The sequence below is a fragment of the Myotis nattereri genome (genome assembly GCF_964212035.1).
Source record: "Myotis nattereri genome assembly, chromosome: 14".
Taxonomy (NCBI): domain Eukaryota; kingdom Metazoa; phylum Chordata; class Mammalia; order Chiroptera; family Vespertilionidae; genus Myotis; species Myotis nattereri.
In genome coordinates, this window is record NC_138089.1 from 51,685,023 (window position 1) to 51,708,083 (window position 23,061).

The 23,061-nt window shown below is 46.2% G+C and overlaps 1 protein-coding gene across 2 annotated transcripts in view; it reads left to right on the forward strand.

The window, feature by feature from the left end:
- MLH1 (mutL homolog 1) overlaps nt 1-23,061 on the forward strand; it is a 32,992-nt gene that overhangs the window by 7,659 nt on the left and 2,272 nt on the right. The window contains exons 4-16 of one of the 2 annotated variants that reach the window (XM_081106473.1): nt 407-480; nt 1,924-1,996; nt 3,022-3,113; nt 4,557-4,599; nt 4,737-4,825; nt 6,747-6,859; nt 8,698-8,791; nt 9,849-10,002; nt 11,656-12,017; nt 13,688-13,836; nt 19,500-19,608; nt 20,942-21,005; nt 22,607-22,771. In XM_081106473.1, the coding sequence (XP_080962599.1) occupies nt 407-480; nt 1,924-1,996; nt 3,022-3,113; nt 4,557-4,599; nt 4,737-4,825; nt 6,747-6,859; nt 8,698-8,791; nt 9,849-10,002; nt 11,656-12,017; nt 13,688-13,836; nt 19,500-19,608; nt 20,942-21,005; nt 22,607-22,771 (1,581 nt within the window). The remainder of the gene's footprint in view (nt 1-406; nt 481-1,923; nt 1,997-3,021; nt 3,114-4,556; nt 4,600-4,736; nt 4,826-6,746; nt 6,860-8,697; nt 8,792-9,848; nt 10,003-11,655; nt 12,018-13,687; nt 13,837-19,499; nt 19,609-20,941; nt 21,006-22,606; nt 22,772-23,061) is intronic. The other variant, XM_081106474.1, reaches the window with a different exon arrangement.

The following is a 23,061-nucleotide window of genomic DNA, read 5'->3' on the forward strand; positions in this document are numbered from 1 at the left end:
GGGAGAGGGATAGAGAGTTAGAAACATCGATGAGAGAGAAACATCGATCAGCTGCCTCATGCACACTCCCCACTGGGGATGTGCCTGCAACCAAGGTACATGCCCTTGACCGGAATCGAACCTGGGACCCTTCAGTCCGCAGGCCGACGCTCTATCCACTGAGCCAAACTGGTCAGGGTCCTTTTGGACTTTTAATATATTTTCCCTGGTGTTAGTAATTATGCTACAGATTTAATTTGATACCCTTCTTTGTTTTTAAAACATGTTATCAAAATGAGTGAACAGGGTGCGCATTGTTGACATGTTGATAGAGTGGAAGAGGCAGTGGCGATAGCCTTTCCCTGAATGATGTGGCGGGGTTGACTCAGCAGTGAATTTTTTTCATTCCATTTCCTTTTCTTCCTAGGCTTTGGCCAGCATAAGCCACGTGGCTCACGTTACTATCACAACCAAAACAGCTGATGGGAAGTGCGCGTACAGGTACAGCGCTGTCTTCTTTTTTCATCGATGTTCACCCAGAGGTGTGCTTTACGGCTGCATCTCAAAGTAATCCCATCTACACAGCAGTGTTACCTTTTGTGGCTGAGCTCTTGGGTAAATTTTGTCGCCTCCCTTTGGATTAGGGAAGGTTATTAGATAATAATCTTATTTGAAGATAAGATGTGACATATCACATGTGTCTGGCAAGCTGTCTATTACACAGACATATTCTAAGTGGTAGGGTATTGCTTTGAGCTGACTGCAGGGCTGTGGCTGGGGTGCTGGAGGCTCCTGGTTGCCCAGCTGGCTCGGGAGCCACCACTCCCTGCCACACGTGCATGCCTGGGCTGGCGTGCCTTCTTGTGGGTGCCGCCCACCATCTGTCCTGCTGGCACAGTTTTCAGAAACTGATGAACGGCCTTGGAACAGAACAAAAACAGGATTCAAGGAATCAGAATCACATCTTTGGTTTTTTTTAGGTTCTGGCCATTCACTGGTGGGCAGTTCTGCCTGTTTCTCGGTCCCTTGAGCAGACAGATGTGTGAAGTAGAGGGAGGTGGAGCATTTCAGTGTATCCAGCACTGATGCTAGAGGAATTTGACTCTGAATATAATGCCCTAGGACCTGGGTGGAGGAGGGCTGATATGATTAGAATCCCTCCTCACAAAATGGGGAGCCTGAGGCACAACTTCCGTTCCTTCATCTCTGGGGCGTGTTTGCCCCTGCTCAGGACCTCCAGTGGCTCCCATTCTGGGGCAGGATGAAATCCAGTCATCATCATGGCAGCCAGCGCCCTCCTAACGTGCTCTCAGTCCACCGTCCAGCCCCTCTCTCCACACATCCTCTGCTGCTGTGTTTTCTAAAGCCTCTATTTTTCTCTTCCTGGGTTATCTTCCCTGACCTCTCCTCCTGAAACTTATTCCTCCCAGAGGCCAGATGAGTTGTCACCTCTTCTGTGACACTTCCACCTGCCCCCACTCTCACCCCAGGCTGGCTGTTTCCTTCTCTAGATCACTTAGCCCGTTGTTCTCCACTTTTGGTAAAAGTCGGTGCCCTAACTAGATCAAGAGCTTTCTAAGGCCTGTCTTTGTTGCCAGGGTCTGTGCAGACCTGGTACATGGTAGCCCCTCAATAAATGATTGCAGAATTACTGAAAAAAATTGACTGTCGTCTTAGGCACTGGCAAAACTATTCTTTGTAGCTCAAAACTCAAGAACTAAAAGGCAACATTTGCTAGAAGAAAAGGGATATATACACTTTTTGGTATCCAATTGGAATGGTTATGGAAGTAGTGGAAAAATAAAGAAATGGTTATTAAGAAAATATATAACTTGGCTGTATTTTAATGTGTCATTGGCATAATGTTCTTTTTTATCCGTTGGATAAGTAAGTATCTCTTCTGTTTCTATTGGATGTTTATAATCTGTTCTATTTCCTGATTAGAGCAAGTTACTCCGATGGAAAGCTGAAAGCGCCTCCTAAGCCATGTGCAGGCAATCAGGGGACCCAGATCACGGTGAGAATTGGGTTTGTTGGAACCCAAGGGAAGGGGATTGTTGGAAAAGAATTCATATAAATATTGAAACAAAATTGTCTCTGAACTTTCTAAATAACAGCAAAATGCATCTCTGCTAGTTAATAGAGACCCCAGGATATCACCCTCTACACAAGATCAATGATTAATAGCTTTTGTCCACCCCCTCATCTTTTTTAAGCTGGGAGCTTCTTTTCTTGGGATGGCAGGGCAGTTGGCATTGGAAGAACCTTAAGCTTGGCTCCAGAAGAGGTCAGAGTCCCAGCCTTGCCTTCAGTGGTTGTGTGTCCACAGTCACGTCATTTACTGTCCCTTCACCTCACTTTTCTCATCTAGCCAGTGGAGTAAAGAATACCAGCCCACTCAGAGGGAGTTGGAGTAATTTGAGTGTGTCATCAGGAGAAAGTCCATGATGCTGCCCTATTTCTATGAGGCCACATGTGGGCTCTTCCCATTCTGTGGTTCTGTAAAGCATCCCACTGCCATGCATCCCACCTCTCCGCCTCCAGCCCCAGCTAGAGCACAGCTCCCTGAGACGCCACGTCCTGGACTCGATGAGGCAGGAACTGTGCTTCCAAGTTCGTGTTAACAGGGATTTACTCTCAGGTGATCGTGCTGTGATTTCTAAGAACCCTGAATGAGCTCAGAAATGATGTAATTATTCTTAGTTTGAAAATGTTTGAATGCCATGTGATATTACAATTATCTGTAAATTTATGTTTGCCCCTAAATCCTGTGCTATTCTGGGCAGGTCTGTGCATTATTTGTCTTCATATTCCCAGTACAAAGCGAAGGGCCTGACTTAGAGCTAAGCCCCAGTACTTGTTTGAGAACTCAGCGAGTGAAAGTGGGAGGCAGGAAAATAATGCCTAATTTCCTTTGTTAAGGCTGCCCGGGCTGTCGGTAAATAGTTGGATTCTCTGCCTTAACACCCAGCTGTAGGTGGACTGCTTGGTTCTTTATGTCCACATTTATGAATTTACAAGAAAGCTCAATCTTCTGTTCAGGTGGAGGACCTTTTTTACAACATTTCCACCAGGAGGAAAGCTTTAAAAAATCCAAGTGAAGAGTATGGGAAGATTCTGGAAGTTGTTGGCAGGTACAGTTCAGTCTCTGAGATCTCACCAGCGGGCTGGGCTCCCGTGCTTGTGAACTGAACACAGCTGCTGGGCTGGGAAACAGCCGTCCTGGCTGCAGAATGTTGCAGGCCAAGGCTTAGCCACTAATTCTGGCTTTTCTCTCACGTCCCCAGGAGAGAGCAGTTGGTGTCTGTATCAGTGGGGATTCTTTGGTGACAAGCAAAACAGACTGACTGGCTAACTGGAGCCCAGAATAAATGTTTTTCTTCTCCCCCTGCACCCACCCCCTCTCCCCTCCTCTCCGAGCCCAGAATAAATTTATTGGAAGGCTGGGAGTGACTCACCAAGCAGGAGAAGCGTGGCCAGCTGCTGCTCGGGGAGGACAAGAACCACGGTGGCTTTGGCCGTCTCATGTCGTGACCCTGTTTCAGTTGCTTTCATTCTGTTCTTGGTTCTGCTCAGAGGTCTCTTTCCTGGGAGGGCATGTGGTTGGCGTAGCCTGGGTCCCCCATCATGTCCCATGTCCCTGGGGAGAAGATTTCCTGATTGGCAGTCTGAGGCTGGGGAAGAGGTGGTGTCCCACAGGGAGACCAGGGACTGTTAACAGAAGAAGGTGAAGGGATTCCAGGCAAGAGAAACAACGTTACGATAGACAATCTGCTGGCACAGTGGCTCCAGCATGGGCTCGCTGACCCTGCGTTTCCTTGGATTATAACAGGCATGTTACCTACTTTGCAGCATTTCTGAAAAATCAAAAATGAATAAAACATTTGCCCCTAATAAAGTGGAACGGACCCAGACATCAAGGTTCTTTACTATTCCCTGGAATTGCATAAGTCAGTGTCAGAATATTCATTATCTCCTGGAAGTAAAGGAGCTCTAGTGGGTGGTTAGGGTCCGAGGTGTGGTAGAGCTAATTATGCGTTGTTATTGAATTAGTGCATTTTATTAGACACAACCCTTCGTGGGGCAGGTGGGGGCGGAGTGATGACTAACGGCTGGGAGGAGAGGCTGGGAGACACTGGTGTAGGATGTCGGGTTGGGGAAGATGCGGGTGAGGAGCGGTGTAATGGGAGGCTCTGAGCGAGAGTAAAAGAGTGCAGGGCTGCTAAGCTGAGTTCTCAAGCTGTCCTTGAGGCAACCCAGACCTTTTGAGTTTATGAGAATAAACTAGGCAAGGAGGAAATTGTACTGAGATAGCCCTGGATCTGGTCAGCAGCCTAGAAATGCAGAGTGGATCCCTGTCTTCTGTTGCATCAGCCACATTTAGCACTGCTAGCTCCGTGAAGGGTCTGCTGGCTGGCTTTCCTGTGGCTAAAATAGGACACATAATGTTTCCCTTTGTGTTTATCCTTGTTTACATCACTGACTCCACCAATGTATGTAACTGAAAGGGGGCTCTGACATGCCTGGTGCACCTGGCCACTCTGCTTACTGTTTTGTTTTGTTTTTCTCCTTGCCAGGTATTCAATACACAATTCAGGCATCAGTTTCTCAGTTAAAAAAGTAAGTTCTTATTTCATAGGCGATAGTTACGTATCATACAGGGAAAATGGTTTTTTATGGTTTGCCTGTGGAGGTGGGTTACACTGTTGCCATCACAGCTGGGAGACAGTCAGTCACATGTATCGTCTGTTTCCCAGCAAGGTGAGACCGTGGCCGACGTGAGGACACTGCCCAATGCCACCACCGTGGACAACATTCGCTCCATCTTCGGAAACGCCGTTAGCCGGTATGTGATTGTAAAAACATCCTCGGCATTCCATCACATTATTGTGGATAAGACAGCACCTGCCTTAAGAGTTTGCTGTAATCAAATACATTGAATCAAATGCTCAGGCTTCACCTTTGTTAACAGAGTTGTTATTTCATGTAACCAACACTCCTGGGAGCTGTTGTCTCTTAGATGGCCTGGCTGTAAAATCAGTGTGTTCCTCCTAGGACTCTGTCTTCAAAATAGAGTGTAGTAGGATTCTTTTATCCTCCAGTGCTCCCTCTTTTCCCTGTATTTTCATTATCATCCCGTTAGGATTGATTATCACTCAACATCGACTCATTGCCTCCATCTCCCAGGCTTTGTGCCAGAAGTTGAGGGTGTAAAGACGAGTAAAATATTCCCCGCCCTTGAGCACTCCCTCTCTGGTGGCAAGCACGTCTGTCAGTGTCTCCACGTCTTCACTGTCAGGGAAAGCCTCAGAGGGAATTGCTTGCATTACAGAGTCCTGATAGCCATCCCCTCGGCCACCGTTTCCACCACCACACAAACCACCGTGTCCGTCACACATACCCAGCCAGCATCCCAGGACTGTACAAAGTCCAAATGCCAGTGTCATAATCTGAGCGGAAAAATCCCAACATCCTTCTCTCTCTATGCCAAGTGTGCCTCAGATGCTAGGGATGCCGAGATGAAGGAGACAGCCTCTGACTCCCCTTTTTCAAACAATCGTAAACGCAGCAGCAGGAGTCACAGAACCCCGTTTTCCGCTTTGAAGGACCAATTACTCATTCTTGGAGCAAAACCAAATTTCTAACTAGGGAGCAGTCAATTTACTTTTAATTACCTTTTTCTTACTAATTACGTGGTGGTAATGAATTAATTGTTTTAAAGTTTGTGCTCCCAGAGCTAAAAGTAATCTAGTGTACTTTTAAGTGAGAGTGTACTTTCTGGTGAAACTTTTTAGAGCTCCTTGACCAACGAGAAGCCTCTGTTCGTTGTTAGGACATTGCTGGCACCTTAGGAGATGAGAACTCCTGCAGAGCAGCGGTTCCCAAAGCGTGTCTCCAGGACACCAGCCTCTAGAGACGTTTTGGGAAGACAGGGTTTGTGGGTTCGCTGTGCGTGGGAAACACTGCCAGCTCTACCCTGCACTCAGACCCGGAGCACACGTGACTGCCCTGCGTGGGAAGCTTCCACTATAGCCAGCCATGCTCAGTGCGTGCCTGCCATGGGCTGGGTGCTGCACTGTATGCGAGAGATACATAGGCGGGAATAGAGCGGAAATGATACCTGCCTCAGAGGACTCATAGTCTCAGTGGAAAGACACACAAAATAATTATGCCATTCATTAGTGATGGTGCTAGATACTGCAAAGGATATATGGCACAGTGGGAGACACTCTTGGGGTCATGGAGGGAGGTAGTCAGAGAAGGCTCTTTGAGGAAGTAATCCCTGAGATGCAAGGAGGAGCTAATGAGCTGACAATAGAAGTTTTCCAGGCAGAGGGACCGCACTTAGGAAGATGTCCCCTCACCCCCATCTTGACCCCCACCCACACTCACACCCCGGGCCAAAAATGAGTGTGGCTTGTGTGAGGACACCACACGGGAGCCCCATGTGATTCAGTATAGAAAGGGATTCAGCAGAGACCAGTTCTTTAAGAATCTCATCTTTGGGATGTAGTTACTGAGATAAATAAGCTTTAGCACATGTCCTGTCCCAGCAACTAGAGCAGTGCTTGCATACAGCGGGAGTGCTTGAAAACAACGGACAGGACTGATGGGTGGGCCCAGAGAACCTCAGCAAACCAAGTCACGGGTCCTCATTTGGTAGTTTGTTTATGGGAAGGAGCCCTGATTTTTCCAATTCACATTCTTTATAATGTTTGAACTTTCTGATGTGTTCAAAAGCCTCACAATTTCTCTTTTCCCACCAGAGAATTGATAGAAGTTGGGTGTGAGGATAAAACACTCGCCTTCAAAATGAAAGGCTACATATCCAATGCCAACTACTCGGTGAAGAAGTGCATCTTCTTACTCTTCATCAACCGTAAGTGCAAAAGGACAAGTAGGGAGACGAGTCCACGGGAGTTTAGGGACCATGGGAAACTCCTGATCCACGGGTCTGATGACACAGGAACACCTGGTGTTCAAATGGGGTTTGATTAGAAGTGTTTATAATTAATTTCTGGTCTAAGTCTGCTCAGCCCTCTGAGATGTGCCCAGGAGAGGGCATGGCAGGCCCCGCGAGCCAGCGCACCTTCGTCACCTGCTGGCATCGGAGCCTTTCCAGGCAGGCCCTAGGCAGCTCTGTGATCTCCCCTTAGGCGGAGGGCCACTGCTGGAACTTGCACAGCAGGGCAGAGGGGTAGGCAATGTGAGTAAAGAAACTGAGTGCTAAGCCCCCTGAGATCTTTCTTTTTAAAGAATGAGCATTCTTTATAATATAAAGCACAGAGCTAAAAATCAGAGAGAAAATTAACTAAGGGAATTTGGAGTTTCCCAGATTCCTTTCCCTCTTTATCTCTCTGCTGACGTAGTGTTTACATGATTGCTGCCTGTGAAGCCAATATCAGTGTGCATTCTGCCTCTTGTAACCTAATTGCATGTTACATGGTTTTGAGAGACGGTGACAGGGCAATAGCAAGTAATCCCAAACACGGTCTCATTCCAGAAACAAGATGCATCTTTCCATGTGTTCAGTTCTTCCCATTTTTATCCCATAGGTCCTTTACCTTTAGCATTTGAAGCAATTCATAACTATTTTATAATTTTTGTTTTGTTTGCTTGCTACTGGAAATGGTATAACACCCCCTTCCATTTATAGTGATAACCAGCTATTAATGTCCTCAGTAATACATGACAGCAGTTGTTCAAAACAATATAGAAACAGTAAGGAGGGAGCCGGTGTTTTATGGCCACATTCTGTTAGGCTGATTTGTATTTGGCAGGGTCTTTTCCAGCTTCGTTGGGAGGGACGTAAGCTAGAAGGACTTCTAACAAAGCTCGCTTTCACCAAGGCTCAGAAAATGTTTTCATTTGTTGTTTCCTGACCATGAAGAGTAACTGCTTTGTAACATATGGTTAGCTACCGAACAGACAAGCAAAGGTCCCTGTGAGTGCCATCTGCGTATGTCACGTCCATGCTTCTGGTGGGCTGTTTACCACAGGCTCTGCATAACATTAGCTAATCTGGTCTTGCAGCCAAGTTCCGATAGCAGAGAGGGGTCAGGCTCTTATTCGGTTGTCTCACACGCTAGGCTCGCTCAGTTGGCAGGGACAAAGAACACTGGCAGGTCTCAAGTTCAGAAGGCTCCACAGAGGGCCCCCAGCTGTCCCTCTGTCAGTGCCCACACCTGCTCCAGCCTGGGAGACAGCACAGTGAGGTTATTGAGGGGGATGTCGTGAGCACCCAGAGAAGAATTCTTCCCTGATAGAATCAGGCCACTCTTCTGATTGGAATTAAATTGACGACTTGCACACACAGCTGTCTAGTAGTGCTTGGGGGGAAGAAGGCGAGGGAGGGCGGTTTACCAGCCCACTGTCTCCCAGCACGTGGCACATGTGACCAGTAGCCAGTGTGTATTGGCAGGATGAGAAGTCTGAGAGCTGATGTCAGACTACCCACTGCCCAGCAAAGGCAGTCCACGTGGCTGACTGAGGGGGAGGGAAGTGGGCAGGCAGGACTTACTGCTACTTGGCGAGAGGAGGGACACCCAGGCCCATTGTGAGATGTGGGGAAGGGGGCTCTTCCTTCTGGGAGTCTGATGTGGGAGTCCCCCCAGAGGTGGTCTTCCCGAGGTGATCTCATGGCATGGCGTGACTGTTCACCTGTCACCTCACCTGTCAGGACGGTTGTGAGCTGCTTCCTTCCCTCTTATATTTTAGATCGTCTGGTAGAGTCAACTTCCTTAAAAAAAGCCATTGAAACGGTGTATGCAGCATATTTACCCAAGAACACACACCCGTTCCTGTACCTCAGGTAATGTAGCACCAGACTGCCCGCCCACGAGGCACAAGAAACAGAATTCCATCATGCTGTCCTCTTTGAAACAGACAGCTTGCCAACAGCTGCTGGGAGTGAACCCCAAGCCCCACCAGCAAAGGGTGTTCTGTCCCTTCTCACAGTGCAGGGCGCCGTTCTCTTTCATTTGTTCACTCCCGTAGCAGAATCTCCCTGAGAGCCGCCCAGGTGCCGGGTGCTGTGTTGGTAAAACAAACGTGAGCTTGCCTCCTGAACCAGGCAGAAGTTGCCCCTAACCTGGCAGAGAAACCCCTTCCGCCTCCTGGGGCCCTCCAGTGCCCCCTACTGACAAAGGTTCACATTGCAAAGCTCCATTATCACAGAGCAAGCAATGAAAGATGGGTTTGGAGCTGAGGCATAAGTTGATAGCTTGAATATCCTCTCAACTGATTTTTTTTTTTTTTAGAGAGTAAGGGGGAGAGAGAAACATCGATCGGTTGCCTTCCCTATGCACCCCAACTGGGGATTGAACCCGCAACCTGGAATTGCCCTGACCAGGAATCGAACTGGCGACCCTTCGGTGCACCAACCAGGGCTAAACGGACTTGTATTACATTTTAGTGATAGAAAGTTTTCTCACATATATTCTTGTTTTGATCTTCAGATAATACCAACTAAAAGTAGGGGACGGTTCATGTTTACAGATGAGAAAACCGACTCAGAAAAGTTAAGTGACTTTCCCCAGGTCACATAATAAAAAATTCTGCTAGTTCTGGAATGATAATAACAGCTGACATAATAAATGTGCCAGTTACATGTAAAATGCTTTATATGAAATTAATCTCCACTTCACAAATGAGGACGCTGAGGTAAAGAAAGATGGTGTAACTTACCCAAAGCTACACAGCTTTTCGTAGTGGAGTCAGCTTTGAACCCAGGTCACTCAGACTTGACCCTGAAGTTTTGACCATTTTGTCATTGGGCCTCCCCACAGCTTGGCCACCACATGTACGATGTGTGAACCCCTGCCCCCAGTCCTCCACCATGTGAGGTAATTGGTCTGTTTTTCTGCCAGCCTAGAAATCAGCCCACAGAACGTGGATGTCAACGTGCACCCCACGAAGCACGAGGTCCACTTCCTGCACGAGGACAGCATCCTGGAGCGGGTGCAGCAGCACGTGGAGAGCAAGCTCCTGGGCTCCAACTCCTCCAGGACCTACTTCACCCAGGCGAGCTGCTGCCACCTCTGTTTCTCTGGTTTCCTGTGGAATAGTGCACGTGTTGGACTGGCTGCTTCTTAGAGTCATTTAACTTGTTCTAATCCTCCATGTTGCCTATGAAACGGAAACTCTAGAGGCATGATTATATTCAGAGTAAAAAACTTGTTTTGCAAGAATTCTTGGTAGAAGAGGCCATGCACTTCCTATCGCATCCCAGCAGGAGGTGCACACTGACTTGTTCTGTCATTTCGGTGATTCAGCTGGTGACAGTCTGATTCCTTCATTGTAAAGCTTCTCCCTAATGCTTTCACCATCCTGGGTGGCCATAACCTGAATTCATTACTTCATTAGGATTGCAAGATTATGAATTTCTGATTTTATCATTTTTTCTGTTAATTTGAATTATTCTGTTAAGAAGAACTTTCCCTCATTTGTTAGAGCTATTTGGTTATCCTGAAATACAGTTCGTACTAGAAAGTAGGATACATCTGAATTCTATCCCTTTAATTATCATTTTGCAAAGTGTTCTAGTAATCTCCAATATGACATTTAATGACTTTTTTCTCCCTCTTTGTCTCTTCCTATTAATCATTTATGGTCATTTCTCTCTCTCTGTTTTGTTAAAACATCCAAGAATATTTTTCCCATTGATTTTTAGAAAGTAAAAGGGAGTTGGGGGTGCGGGGAGAGAGACATTGATGTGAGAGAGATGCATTGATTGGTTCCCTCCTACACATGCCTCAACTGAGGCCGGGGATCAAGCCTGCAACACAGATACATGCCCTTGACCAGGAATCAAACCAGCAACCCTTCAGTGTGTGGGCTGATGCTCTAATCACTGAGCCATGCAGGCCAGGGCTCATTTCTCTTTTTGATGTTCAAATTATTTCATCTGAGACCAAGGGAAGCCCCTTCAAACTGGTGGTGTTATCCTTTTGACGCAGTTCCATTCGTCTTTGATGGCTTATTTGTTCCTGGCATGACAAGATATTCTAGGTTCTCTTTGTACTTTCCCAGTCCATTTCTCCAAGGAGCTCTGATTTCTTTTAGTAGGGAATGGTATTTAGAGACTGTAATCTGGATCAGGGGTCCTCATTACTACTGGGTGGTCATTGCTTTGGGTCTTTCCAGTGGACAGAGCTAGGAAATATGTATATTTAAAAGTAACCAGAGTGGTGGTTGCCAGGAGCGGGGGAGAGGGGAGAATTTTAAGGGTAAAGGACACAGGGGATCAGTTTGGAAGGATAAAAAGTCTGAAGATGAATGGTGGTGATGGTCACACCACAGTGTGAACGGCTAATTCACACTGAACTATACACTTAAAAACGGTTAAGTGGTAAATTTTGTGTTACGTATATTTTACCACAATAAAAAAATAAAATTCTCTTATAGCAGCAGCAAAAACCTAAAAATATTAGAACTTTTCACTGATATTTCCATTTTAAACCAATTTTAAGACTATAAGGATTCAGTGAATTTTTTACTTTTATATTTGTATATCTTTATTTTTATACTTCAAACTTTGGTCTGATTTGCTTCTGTAGTAATAATTCTATTATGATAACCATACCTGGTTTGAGCTTTTCCCCAGCACTGCTCCACTCTGGGACCTGGGCTTCTGAACTTCGGATTCTGAATCTTCTGTCTTCTCTTTTGTCACAGACTTTACTACCCAGTCTTGCTGGCCCCTCTGGGGAGGCGGTTAAATCCACAACAGGCGTGACCCCCTCGTCTGCTTCTGGAAGTGGCGACAAAGTTTATGCCTACCAGATGGTCCGCACTGACTCCCGGGAGCAGAAGCTCGATGCCTTTCTGCAGCCTGCAAGCAAAGCCAGTCAGCCCCAGGCCATTGTCCCGGAGGACAGCACAGGCACCGCCAGGGCCGGGCAGCAAGATGAGGAAATGCCGGAACTTCCAGCTCCCGACGGGGCTGCCAAGAGTCAGAGCTCGGAGGGGATCGCGACAAAGGGGACTTCGGAAACGTCAGAGAAGAGAGCGTCCCCCTCCAGCCTGGACAACCCAAGGTATGGCCCTTCAGGAAAAGTGCAGCTTGCCTCTGTTCTTAATAAAACTGCCTCTAACGTGGACTGTTCATGAACCACTTGTCTCTTCTCCCCTCAGCCTCCAATGGGACAGTGCTGGGGCTTTGTCCACTGTCTGCCTTTGACTATGTCTTGAGAGTCACCCAGCATAGTGGCCTTTGAATTGTCTTATATGTCCATGATCCCAAGCATTAGTTAACAGCATCAGGAAAAAAATCAGACTTACCCTTTATTTTTAGTAATGACTTTTGATAAGGCCTCACAGCAGCGGTGGCTAGAGAGAAGCCTAACATACCTGGAGGATTCTCTTTCATCCCCCCCAAACCCGCTTCACTCCTTTCAGAGGAAACACACTTTCTCAGCTCAGGCTATGAGCCTCCTTGAAGCACGTGGCTGGTGGTGAGCGGGGGTAGAGAAGGCAGGACCAGGACTAATGACTGCCATTGCATTCTGAGCATTTCCAGTACAGTGTGCAGCTTCTTGAAAGACATCACGCTGAAGTCTGTGAGGTGATATTCATTGTTCGTGTTCAGGTACTGAACCTGGAGCTCAGGGTCATCTGCCCAGGGCTGCACATCCACTGGGTGGCCGACCACCAAAGCTCTGGTACTAACTGGCCATTGGAACTTGGATAAGTTATTTAATTCCTGTTTGCTCATTTCTGAGTCAGTCTCGTGAGACGATGTCTAGGGGTTGTTTCCCCGGGAATAATGAAGGATGCTAACTTTTATTGAGCACCCACTATGTGCCAGATACTTTACATACATTATCTCATGTCATGCTCTGCACAGCCCTGCCAGGGAAGAATTACATTTCTGTTTATTAGTTGGGAAACTAATACCACAAGCTGTTTAACCACACAACAAAGGAAATCTTTTAAAACCGGAAATCAGATTGTATTGTCCTCTGCTGAAAAGCAGTGGCTTCCTGTTGCACTTGGGATAAAACCCCTGCCCTCCCTCTGGCCCACCACTTCCCTCTCCCGCGTGGTGTTTGGCCACACTGCTCTGGTGCCGACCTGAGCTCACAGAGCTTCGCATCCCTGTGCTCTCACTGTTCCCTCGGCCAAGGAAGACTGGCTTCTTGTCAGTCAGATCTCAAATCAGATGTCGCCTCTTACCAGAGGCTGTCCTTGTCCATTTAATCTAAAGTCCTCTCTCTCTCACTTCCCCACCATTCTATGATGTTCCCTTGTTTTATTTTCTTCATAGCATTTGTTGCTACTTAAAATGCTTTCTTTTTCATTGCTGTTTGACTCCCAATAGAAAGCAAGGATCGTGACGGCAGACCCTTGTTGGCCTTGTTCATGGCTGAATGTAGTCGGTATTATAACAGTGCCTGATGGGGAGGTAAATGGAGTGCTGAACGAACGAGACTTGGGAATGGAGCGCTTACCTGCGGCTCTGCAGGGCCACGCTAGATTCCTGCCACGTGCAGGCCCGGGCTGGGCCCTGAGGGTTGGCAGAGAAGCAGCGGCGGAGAACAGACTGGCCTTGCTGGCCTGCCGCCGGGATCCCTCCCAGATGTGCAGAGCCAGCACAGAGAGGCTGCCCCCTTCTCCAAGACGCAGGGCACCATCTGGGCTGATTTGTTATTATTTTGTTAATTTAGAAAGAACAGTAGTGATCTGCCAGTTCCTTATCTCATTGCAGAAAGAGACATCGGGAAGCTTCCGATGTGGAAATGGTGGAAGATGAGTCCCAGAAGGAAATGACAGCAGCTTGCACCCCCCGGAGAAGGATCATTAACCTCACCAGTGTTCTGAGTCTCCGGGAAGAAATTAATGAGCGGGGACATGAGAGTACGTAAGTGCCACGTCTGTCGGGGTCTCAGAGGCCCGAACTGCTAATGTTTAGTTTTTGGAAATACAGAACGTATTCAGGTGAGATGGCCACTGCAGCGTGCTGAGCAAACCTCTGCCCTCCCTCCTGGAAGGCACCAAGTTCCATTCCTGGGCGCACTGGTGTGCTGTTGCTGCAAGTGACAGGCTCTGGGGGTCCTGGCTTCACCTCCTGCCACTCCCACTTCTGTGTGACCTGAGACTCATGACTTAACCTTCTGTAAAGAGATTAATTGTACCCTCCAAGATAATTGCATTGATTAGAGATGAAATGTCAGTAAAACACATGTTGCAGAGTAAGGAATCAGTAGATATTTTTATATCCTGGAGACAAAGCCTCAGAAATAGCCTTCCAGAATGCCTGAGTGGACAGCTCCATTTTGGGCCCCATTACTTCAAAACTAACGTTACGGTTTTAGGAAATAAAAGGGGGCTAGTCACCTCCCAGGGATGGACTGGCCAGGGGTTGGGTGTGTGACAGCGACTTGCCCCTCACAGCACTGACCCCACTTGGTGAGCCAGACAGTCATGCTCCAAGTGTGGCCACCATTGCTCTGCCCTTGTGTCTACACGAGTGGCCGTGGCTTTTCCATTTTTCATCTGCAACCGATTTCTTGATTAAAATAGTTAAATTTCAACACTGCTATATAATGTGTCTTAAACTATGACATCCGAAAGGAAATGGGTACCTTTCCCACTAATCCACAGTCTCCTGGAAGAGCTGTTCTGACTCTGGCCTCTGACCTTTTCAGGTTTGAGTGAAGTCAGGATGGCCTCAATTTGCCTTTCTTATTTGTTCCCTCTTTTCTTAGCACTCGGGGCTTTTGTCTGCGTGTGTCTCCAGTGCTGGAGGGTAAGAACTTCCTGTGACTAGGGTCGTGCCAGTTGTGGACGTAGCTGCCACTTGGCGTCTGGTTTTTGTTTCCATGAAGATTTGCTCTGGTTGCGCTTTCCCTGCTATTGGCTTCCCCGCTGGGAGCCCTTAAAACCACTTTAAATAAAGTCAGAAAGGTGGGCTGTTACTTGATGTAGTTAGCAGTTTTCCTGCGGGTAATTTTAATGGACTCCCTCCGGTCTGGAATTTGCAGTTTTCTTTAAGGGTTTGTATCTCTTGTGCAAAGCAGGCTATTTAAAGTTCAATTTCAATAAATTTCTGAGTAGGTGCAAACTGTTTTCAGTGCAGGATAAAAATAACGTGCGTCGGGGTTTGATGCAGTTTGGAGTCCATTGCTGAGGCTCAGATGATGAATTTGCATACTCTGAGATTGTGTATTCATACACATCATCTCATGTAAGTCTAGAATAGTCTGGTGAGGGAAAGCCAGTTGACTTTGAGTTGAATGCTGTACAGGGGTTTCTCGGAAGCTCGGATTTGGTGAGCTATGGCCACTCCCCTTCATAGACCAACAGCCTGCTGCTCCCCCACGGAGCCGTGCCCCTGCCCGGGAGAGACGCAGATCCGTTTCCCTGTGCCGACATCCCGGTTGCACTTGTTTGCGTGGTTATTTCAGCTGTGTATGGTCTGTGCAGGGATTGCGTCTGTTGAGCTCACTGCCTCATCCTTGGTGCCTGGCAGAGCCGGGCACGTGGACTCAGTAGGTGTTTGCCAAAGGAGTGAATGAATGACAGGAGCAGCCTGGGAGTGAAGCCTGACAGTTTTTATTCTGAAAGGATGTCCAAGTTGAACACACCGTCAGGCGACTCTCTGGTGTCTGGTGGATTTACCCATTTCTGGTGGCACATTCCTCAAATGAGGTAGATTTTTGGCCCCATATTCAGTCACATGTTCCACAGAATTGGGCCCATCTCAGGTTAGTAATGCCTGAACTTATTTATTGCTGGTTCCATCATTTCAGTCTGTAAATTAATGAGGACAAGGAGTGTCTCCTAGGTTATTTGCTATCATTTGAATGTGAACGCGTGCTTAACATCTTATCTACAATTTTCTTTTCTTTTCTTGGTCTTTGGTGAACAGTCCTGGGTCTAGATGTACATACTCATATTGTCTGTCCCCGGGTGAGTTTCTCTGGTACATGAAATCAGCTCAGCAGACACTAGTCAAGTATCTTCTCGGTACAGAATGTGCCATGCCAAGGCCTGAGGCAGGAAGGGAGCTGAATGAACCACGAGCCCTGCCACGAGTGCTGTGGGACTGCTCACGAGAACTGGCGGCAGCGGGAGGAAGAGGGAGACGCTGTCACAGCGCTAGGGTCCGCTTCAGCAGAGCCCAGCTGGGGGCTGCTGGGAGGGCCGCTGGGTGGGCTCAGAATGTGACTGATGTCGGGGCTGCTGCCGCTGGTGCACAGCCCTCAGGAGCTGGAGGACTGGCCCCTTCCCTGGGTTTGGCTTCACTTGCTGCTCCGGGAAGTGCTGGGACCAAGGCCTCCATTGTGAACGCAGATGTGTGTTTGGCTTGGAAGCGGAGGAGGATTTTGTCCGGTTTGGCTGCTGGCAGAAAGGCAGGGACATGCCCACAGGCTTCTGTGCTGGGTGTTTGGGGGGAAGAATAAATGGAGGCCCTTCAGGTCCTGAGAAGAGGCTGTGAGGGGGTCCAAATGGCCTCATGGCACCCAGTGAGAAGAGCCCTGCCTGTCTTCCTGGTGGATTTGTGCCCGGCGGAAAGCAGCCTGCAAGCCTCGGGCTGGGGGCAGGCGCCGCCTCCGCAGCCTGCGCTGGCCAGGGCCTCCGTGACAGATGCGGAAGCTCCGCTGCCTCAGTGCGCCGCACGCGCTCTCCTCCAGTGCCTCATCAGTCAGGGTTATTTGATGTTCTCCAGCTTTTAAAATAATCATTTTCTGCCCACGCAGAACATCCTGCAGAAACACTGAGTTGCCAGTGGGAACAGAGGGGAACACTTATTCTAGAAATGAAGAAAACAAGCTTTTTTTTTAAAATGGGGGAGCAGGGAGTGTTGCAGGACTTGTTTAACAATAGCTGTGGTGCCCAAGCTTTAAAAAAAGCAAAGTAAAAACGTGATGTAAGGCTTACTGCTGTTTTCACACCCTTGCCCTCTGGGCTCCAGCCCCCCCCCCCTTTCTATATATATTTAATGCAAAATCATATTTATAAAATATATGTAGGCTCTACAGAAGAAAACAAATGAACACATGCTTAAAGAAACAGAACATTGCCATCACTTTTGAAGCTATTATGTCTTTGCTCCCTGTCCCATCCCTTGTCCTTCTCCCTTGGAGTAACCATGACCCTAAATTTTATTATTCTTTTCTTTCTTTTTATTCTAGTTTTATCACCCACATTTGTAGCCCTAAAAAACCTACTTTTATAAGTTTTAAACTTTATATAAACACTTATACTGTATTTTAATGATAGAAATATATACACAGATGTTCCTAAAATTCATCCATCTTGTTATGTATGCTGATTACTTTTTCTGTGTAATGGATTCCACTTCATGACTAAGCTGCATGTTTGTTCATTCATTAGAGGACTCACATGGCCTCGCCTTTGCCTCTCACACCCCATCGCCTTTCCACTCCTGAGAGGACCCAGAACTTGGCCCCCTGGTTGGGAAGCTCTGCTGCAGGGCATGCACTTAGGAGAGTTACTGCCGGGTCATAAAATGACAGTGTTTTCCAAAGGGGTCAGATGAATGTACAGTCCCACCAACAATGTGAAGAAGTTGCATTTGCTCCGCTTTTCCTCCAGTGTCTGATCTGGTATCTGATGGTGGTTTTTATTTATGTTTCCTTAGTTACTGATGAAGCTGAGTAAGTATATTTCCTCTTCTGTTAGGTGCCTGTTTGGTCTCTGACCCATTTTTCTGTTGGGTTTTTGGTCTTTTCTGAGTTTAGGAGTCCTTTATGTATTCTAGGTAGTAATCAGATACATGGCAATATCTTCCCCCCGTTCAGGGCTCATCAGGTATTTTTTTCTTATGAACACTTCTTTTATGAACAGAAATTCATAGATTTAATGTAGACAGATTTTATGAATTGTACTTTACAGATTGGCTCTTTTATCTTATGTAGGAAATTATTCCTAATTCTGATATAATTAAATATATACTCTCCTAAAACGCTTATACCTAAATCTCATTCCACCTGGAATTCATCTTTGGTACATGGCATTAGATTCATGTGAACATCTGATGTTCCCTAATACATTGTTATTGTCAATGTGTTTGGATTTAGCAAATACTATTTGCTCATAATTCTTTCTCTCTGACCTTTCATAGTCTGCCCTAAGCACATCCTTCAGTGGGGCCTTTGGCAAACGGAGTTTTGCTTTGTCTAATTCATTCTTCTTTTGAAAAGGTTGTTTGTGGGGTTTTTTTGCTTGGTTTAATATTCAAGATTATAAATTATTTTTTTAGTGCATTGAAGGTGTTATTCTATGATGTTTTTGGCTTCTAGTGTTGTTGAAAATTCAGCTATCAGTCTTTTAAAATATTTTATTACTTTCTGGGTAATCCCTCTTTGGTCTCTGAGTGCTCTTAGAATCTTTCTCAACATCTGTGTGTGCCAGGTGTGGATTTGGTTGGGCCTCGTGGCGCTGAGGCTTGGTATCTTGCATCACTTCTGTTTCTACCTTTGTCTCTCTGTGCTGGATTCTAGAGAATGTCTTGAAATCGACTTTCTAGCTAATTACCTTGCCAACTTTGTCTAATCTGTTCTTAATTCTGTCTTGATTTTTAATTTCAGATATTTTTCATTTTTAGAAATTTTATTTAGTTCTTTTGGAAATCTCCTTGATCATTTTGATACTCCTGCTTCTTCTGTTCTAATACCTCTTTATTGAACATACTTATTTTATCTTCTTTGCTGATATTTCCAGTCTCTGAAACCTTTGCAGGCGGGATTCTGTGATTTCTTCTGGATTCTAATTCTTTGAGTTTTGTAACTCCTGAGTGCTAGTTCCTGGTACTTTATCTGTGAGGAACTATTTGAAGCCTGGATTGGAGATGGATTTCCCCAGAGAAATTTGCATTTGATTCTATCAGGGACCTGGAAGAAGTCAGCCCTGGAATCTCTTTAAACTAAAATGTGCACGTAAGGTTTTCCCATAACCTGCTTTGTGTGACTCCTGGCTGCAAGGCATGTGAGGACCAGCTTGTGGTTATAAATTCTCAGGGATGTAACTTTTTCTTTACTCCCAACACCAAGGCTTGAGGCAGTGGGCACCTTTGCCTACTGCCCTTGGAGGGGGCAGGAGTGGGCATGGGACATGCTGGTACTTCTTGTCCTTCACACGTGGGTGCAGCCTTTGAGGTCTCAGTCTCACGTGTTGGGGAAGTGATCTCCTTTAGGCTCCCATTTCAAACTCTTCCTAGGCATCTGTCCTCCTTTCTCCACACCTCAGAGTCTGCAGAAACTAGAGCTCGTGACTCCTGAGGACACTCTGGATGAAGTGGCCTCGGGGCTCTTGTCACTTCTCTGCTTCCTGCTGTCTCAGATTGTGATCTTTGATTGTTTCTGAATCCTTGGGCAATTCGTGTTGCATTCTGAAAGGTTAGTTGTTATTCATTTTATTCCTTGTTTGTGTTCGTTTTCAGCAAGAGATTCAGTTCGGGCATCCTGACTTACCTGTCTCTAGTTCGGGCTTGGTGCTTTGGACTGCAGCGGTGTTGGTGGGATGGCACCACTTACCTGTGTTTTGTTTTCCAGCCCTGCAGGAGATGCTGCACAACCACTCCTTTGTGGGCTGTGTGAATCCGCAGTGGGCCTTGGCACAGCACCAGACCAAGTTATACCTTCTCAACACCACCAAACTGAGGTACGTCAGTGAGCAGTGAAAGAGCAGAGCTCCTAGCAGAAAGGTCCTGGAGGCGCAGGCACAAAAGGCCAGGGAGAGCAGCAGCCTGACAGTTGGAAAGGCCCAGGCTTTGAAGTCGGGCAGACATGGCTTCAAATCCAGGCTCAGCCATTTACCACTGATGTGACGGTGGGCAAGTTTCTTTCCAAAACTTCGTCTCAGACTTCCCATCTGTAAATTGGAATGAACTTGCAGGGGTTTGTGTATAAGAATGACATGAGAAACCCGGTGTTTGGTAGCTCTCTGAATGTTGGCTGCTGTGACCCAGGTGTTGAAGGCAGTGCTGGAAGAGAATTCTGGCACCTGCTGTGATGGAGGCTGTACCCGAAAGCAGAGCGGATGGCTCCATTCTTCCAGCTCTGGTAACGTAGCGAAGGCTACAGTGACCATCAGACAAGCCAGGGGGTTGAGCACCGAGGGGGTGAGCCCAGCAGAGCCATTTGCTCAGTGCATAGCCAGCGACATCTATATGGATTGCTTCCAGGGACCTTGATGGATGAGCTCCTGCTGAGTCTAGAACTGTTTAAATGTGTTGTCATATCGGTAGTACAGATGGGAGGGTGCTGCCACGTTCTCTGCCAGGCATCACTTGTCCACTGTGGGGCTCTTTCCCACCAAGCCTGCGGTGGTCTCACAGTGCTGCTTGGCCCTGTGAGCGGGGCGGCCACTATATGTTGCTTGGAGTTGCCACATGAGATCTGATGCCCTTAACCTAGAACCCGCCCCAGTCCAGAGCTCACTGTGGGCCACATTCCTCCTTGATATTGAAACTCATTCCGCCTGGGCGTGGAAACCCTCGGGTGCAGCGCTCTTCAGCTTGTCTTTGCTGGGAGAAGCTTGCTGGGCTTGTCCGGAGGGCTGGCTCTTACTAATTTGTTGGGGATTTTACTCCCCTTGTTTGTTCTTTTCCAGCATATCTAAGTGCATGATTCCCAATCTCAAATCACACTTGTGTTCAGGGTCTTTCATTTCAGATACAAATCCAGGGTGTCAGAAACCTCTGACAGCGCCAGGCGGGTGGGGACAGCATGGGTGATAGAAGCCAGACTTGGTCTTAGTGTTTGGACCTGTGCGTGGAGGCCTGGCCGGCCAAAGCCCTGGCCACAGCACACGTTGGAATCCCAGCTCTGGAGGAAAAGGAGACCTTGGTAGATGGTTTAAAAGGTTCCCCAGCAAGGCAGAACCACCTGTGTCCCAGCCAGGTTTCAAGAGCTGGTTCTCCTTTTGTCCCCACTGCTTGGCTCTCAAGCATGGATTCAGCTTTTCCTTAAAGTCAATTCATTTTTATTTTCAGTGAAGAACTGTTCTACCAGATACTCATATATGATTTTGCCAATTTTGGTGTCCTGAGGTTATCGGTAAGTTTTTTTCCTGCTTCTCATTCCTGAAATTTCAACAACTGCTCATTTCTGAAAATACCTTTACCCTAATATCTTATTTGTAATGTGGTAAATTTTTCTAAATATGCTTAGAAGAGTTTCTGTATTGTACAATTTGCATATGGAGGTATCTTTAATGATAATACAGGTTTATACAAAGAACAGCCATTTGGTAGCCAACTTAAACAAATGCTTATTATTATAGAAATTAATATATCTGCTTAAGAAAATTTGGAGATAAAAATAGAAATAAACATTCTCTAAAGCCTATGACCTAGACACAACCCCAAATGACAATTTTAGTCCATTTTTTCCAGGACGTTTTCATTGCCTAATTTTAGACTTAAAATCATACTACATATCTATGTAGTTTCATATCTTCTTTCTACGTGTGACATACTCTAAAAAAAAAAAAAAGAACTTTCTAGAATTTTTATTGGGATCGTGTTGAATCTATGGATCAAATTGGGGGAGAAATCTTTTGTTATATTTATCCCTTAGTATTTCACATCTTTTGATGCTATTGTAAATGGCATTTTTAAGAAATTCCAATTGTTTTTTGCTATATACAGCAAAGGAACTTGTCCATTTAAGTCTTTTAATTTATTGGCATGAAGTTGTTCATATTTTTTATTCTTTTTCAACTTTATTAATCTCAAAGAACTTACTTTTGGTTTCATTGACTTTTCTCTATTTTTCTGATTTTTATTTCATTGACATTTGTTCTATCTTTATGTAATGAGATAATCTTTATTTAATGATATCTTTTATGGCCCAGTATATATGGCCTATGTTAGTAAATGTTCCATTTACATTTGAAAGGAACTTGTATTATTGAGTAGAATGTTCCTTATAAAGGGCATGTACATCAAGTTGATGGTGATGCTCAAATCTTTTGTATGGTGGCTTTGTCTTCTTGTTCTGCCATTTATTGAGAAAGGGGTATTGAAACCTCTAACTGTAATTGTGAATTTGTCTATTTCTTTTTGTAGTTCTGTTAGTTTTATCCTGTATATTTTAAAGCTATTATTGAATGTATAAACATTTAGGATTGCTAGGTCGTTTTGATTGACTCCTCTATTATGTAAAAATAAAAGCAGTGTACTGTGGGTTTATAACATGTAAGAGGAAAATGTATGACCACAGTAACATCAGAAAGGGAGAAATGGAGGAAAATTGAGGCATTTTATTTTTAACAGTAGATTTCAGTCTTCCTAATTAGGTGATTGACCTGAAATGTCATTCGATTTAACTAATTCACCCTCCCCATAGCTTCAGTTATGGGTAAGGCAGTAGAAAGAAACAATCTACCTAGTGATTTGCTAGAAAGATGGAAGTGGTGTCCTTAAAGCTACACAGAGGGAAAGTGCCTCCTCACCGCCTCACCCCACCCACCTGCTCAGGAGGCTGTCTGTGTGTCACATCTCTGTTGAAATGGCCATTGAGGAGGAGGAAGAGGTTTTATTGTTGTTTTCTTGGGAATGAGTGTTAGATTTGTGGGTTCTCACCTCCTGTGGTGATCATGGTTTTGTGGGAATGCAGGCTTCATTTGGATGTGCTAAACACTTGCTCCTTCCTAGGAGCCAGCCCCGCTCTTTGACCTCGCCATGCTCGCTTTAGACAGTCCCGAGAGTGGCTGGACAGAGGAAGATGGTCCCAAAGAAGGACTCGCCGAATACATTGTTGAGTTCCTGAAAAGGAAGACTGAGATGCTTGCAGACTACTTCTCTTTGGAAATTGACGAGGTGCGTGATGGCTGTGTTTACGCCTCTGTAGTATTCTTCAGACAAGAGTCAAGTTTTGTAGTTGGTCCAAAATCAGGATGAGACTCGGCATTTGCATTTCTAGGTTAGACAAGTTTTTTCATTCATTCGTGGCCGTTCCTGTCCCAGGGTGAAGGGCCCTGACAGGAGGCTGCGTCCAGTCCCTGCAGGCCAGTGACCCAGCACCTGCTCTCCCTTTCTTCCTCTTACCCCATAGTCTTTGGGACTCTACTTCTTGATATGCTCCTTGGTTGGTCCGAAGAAAAGGTTGT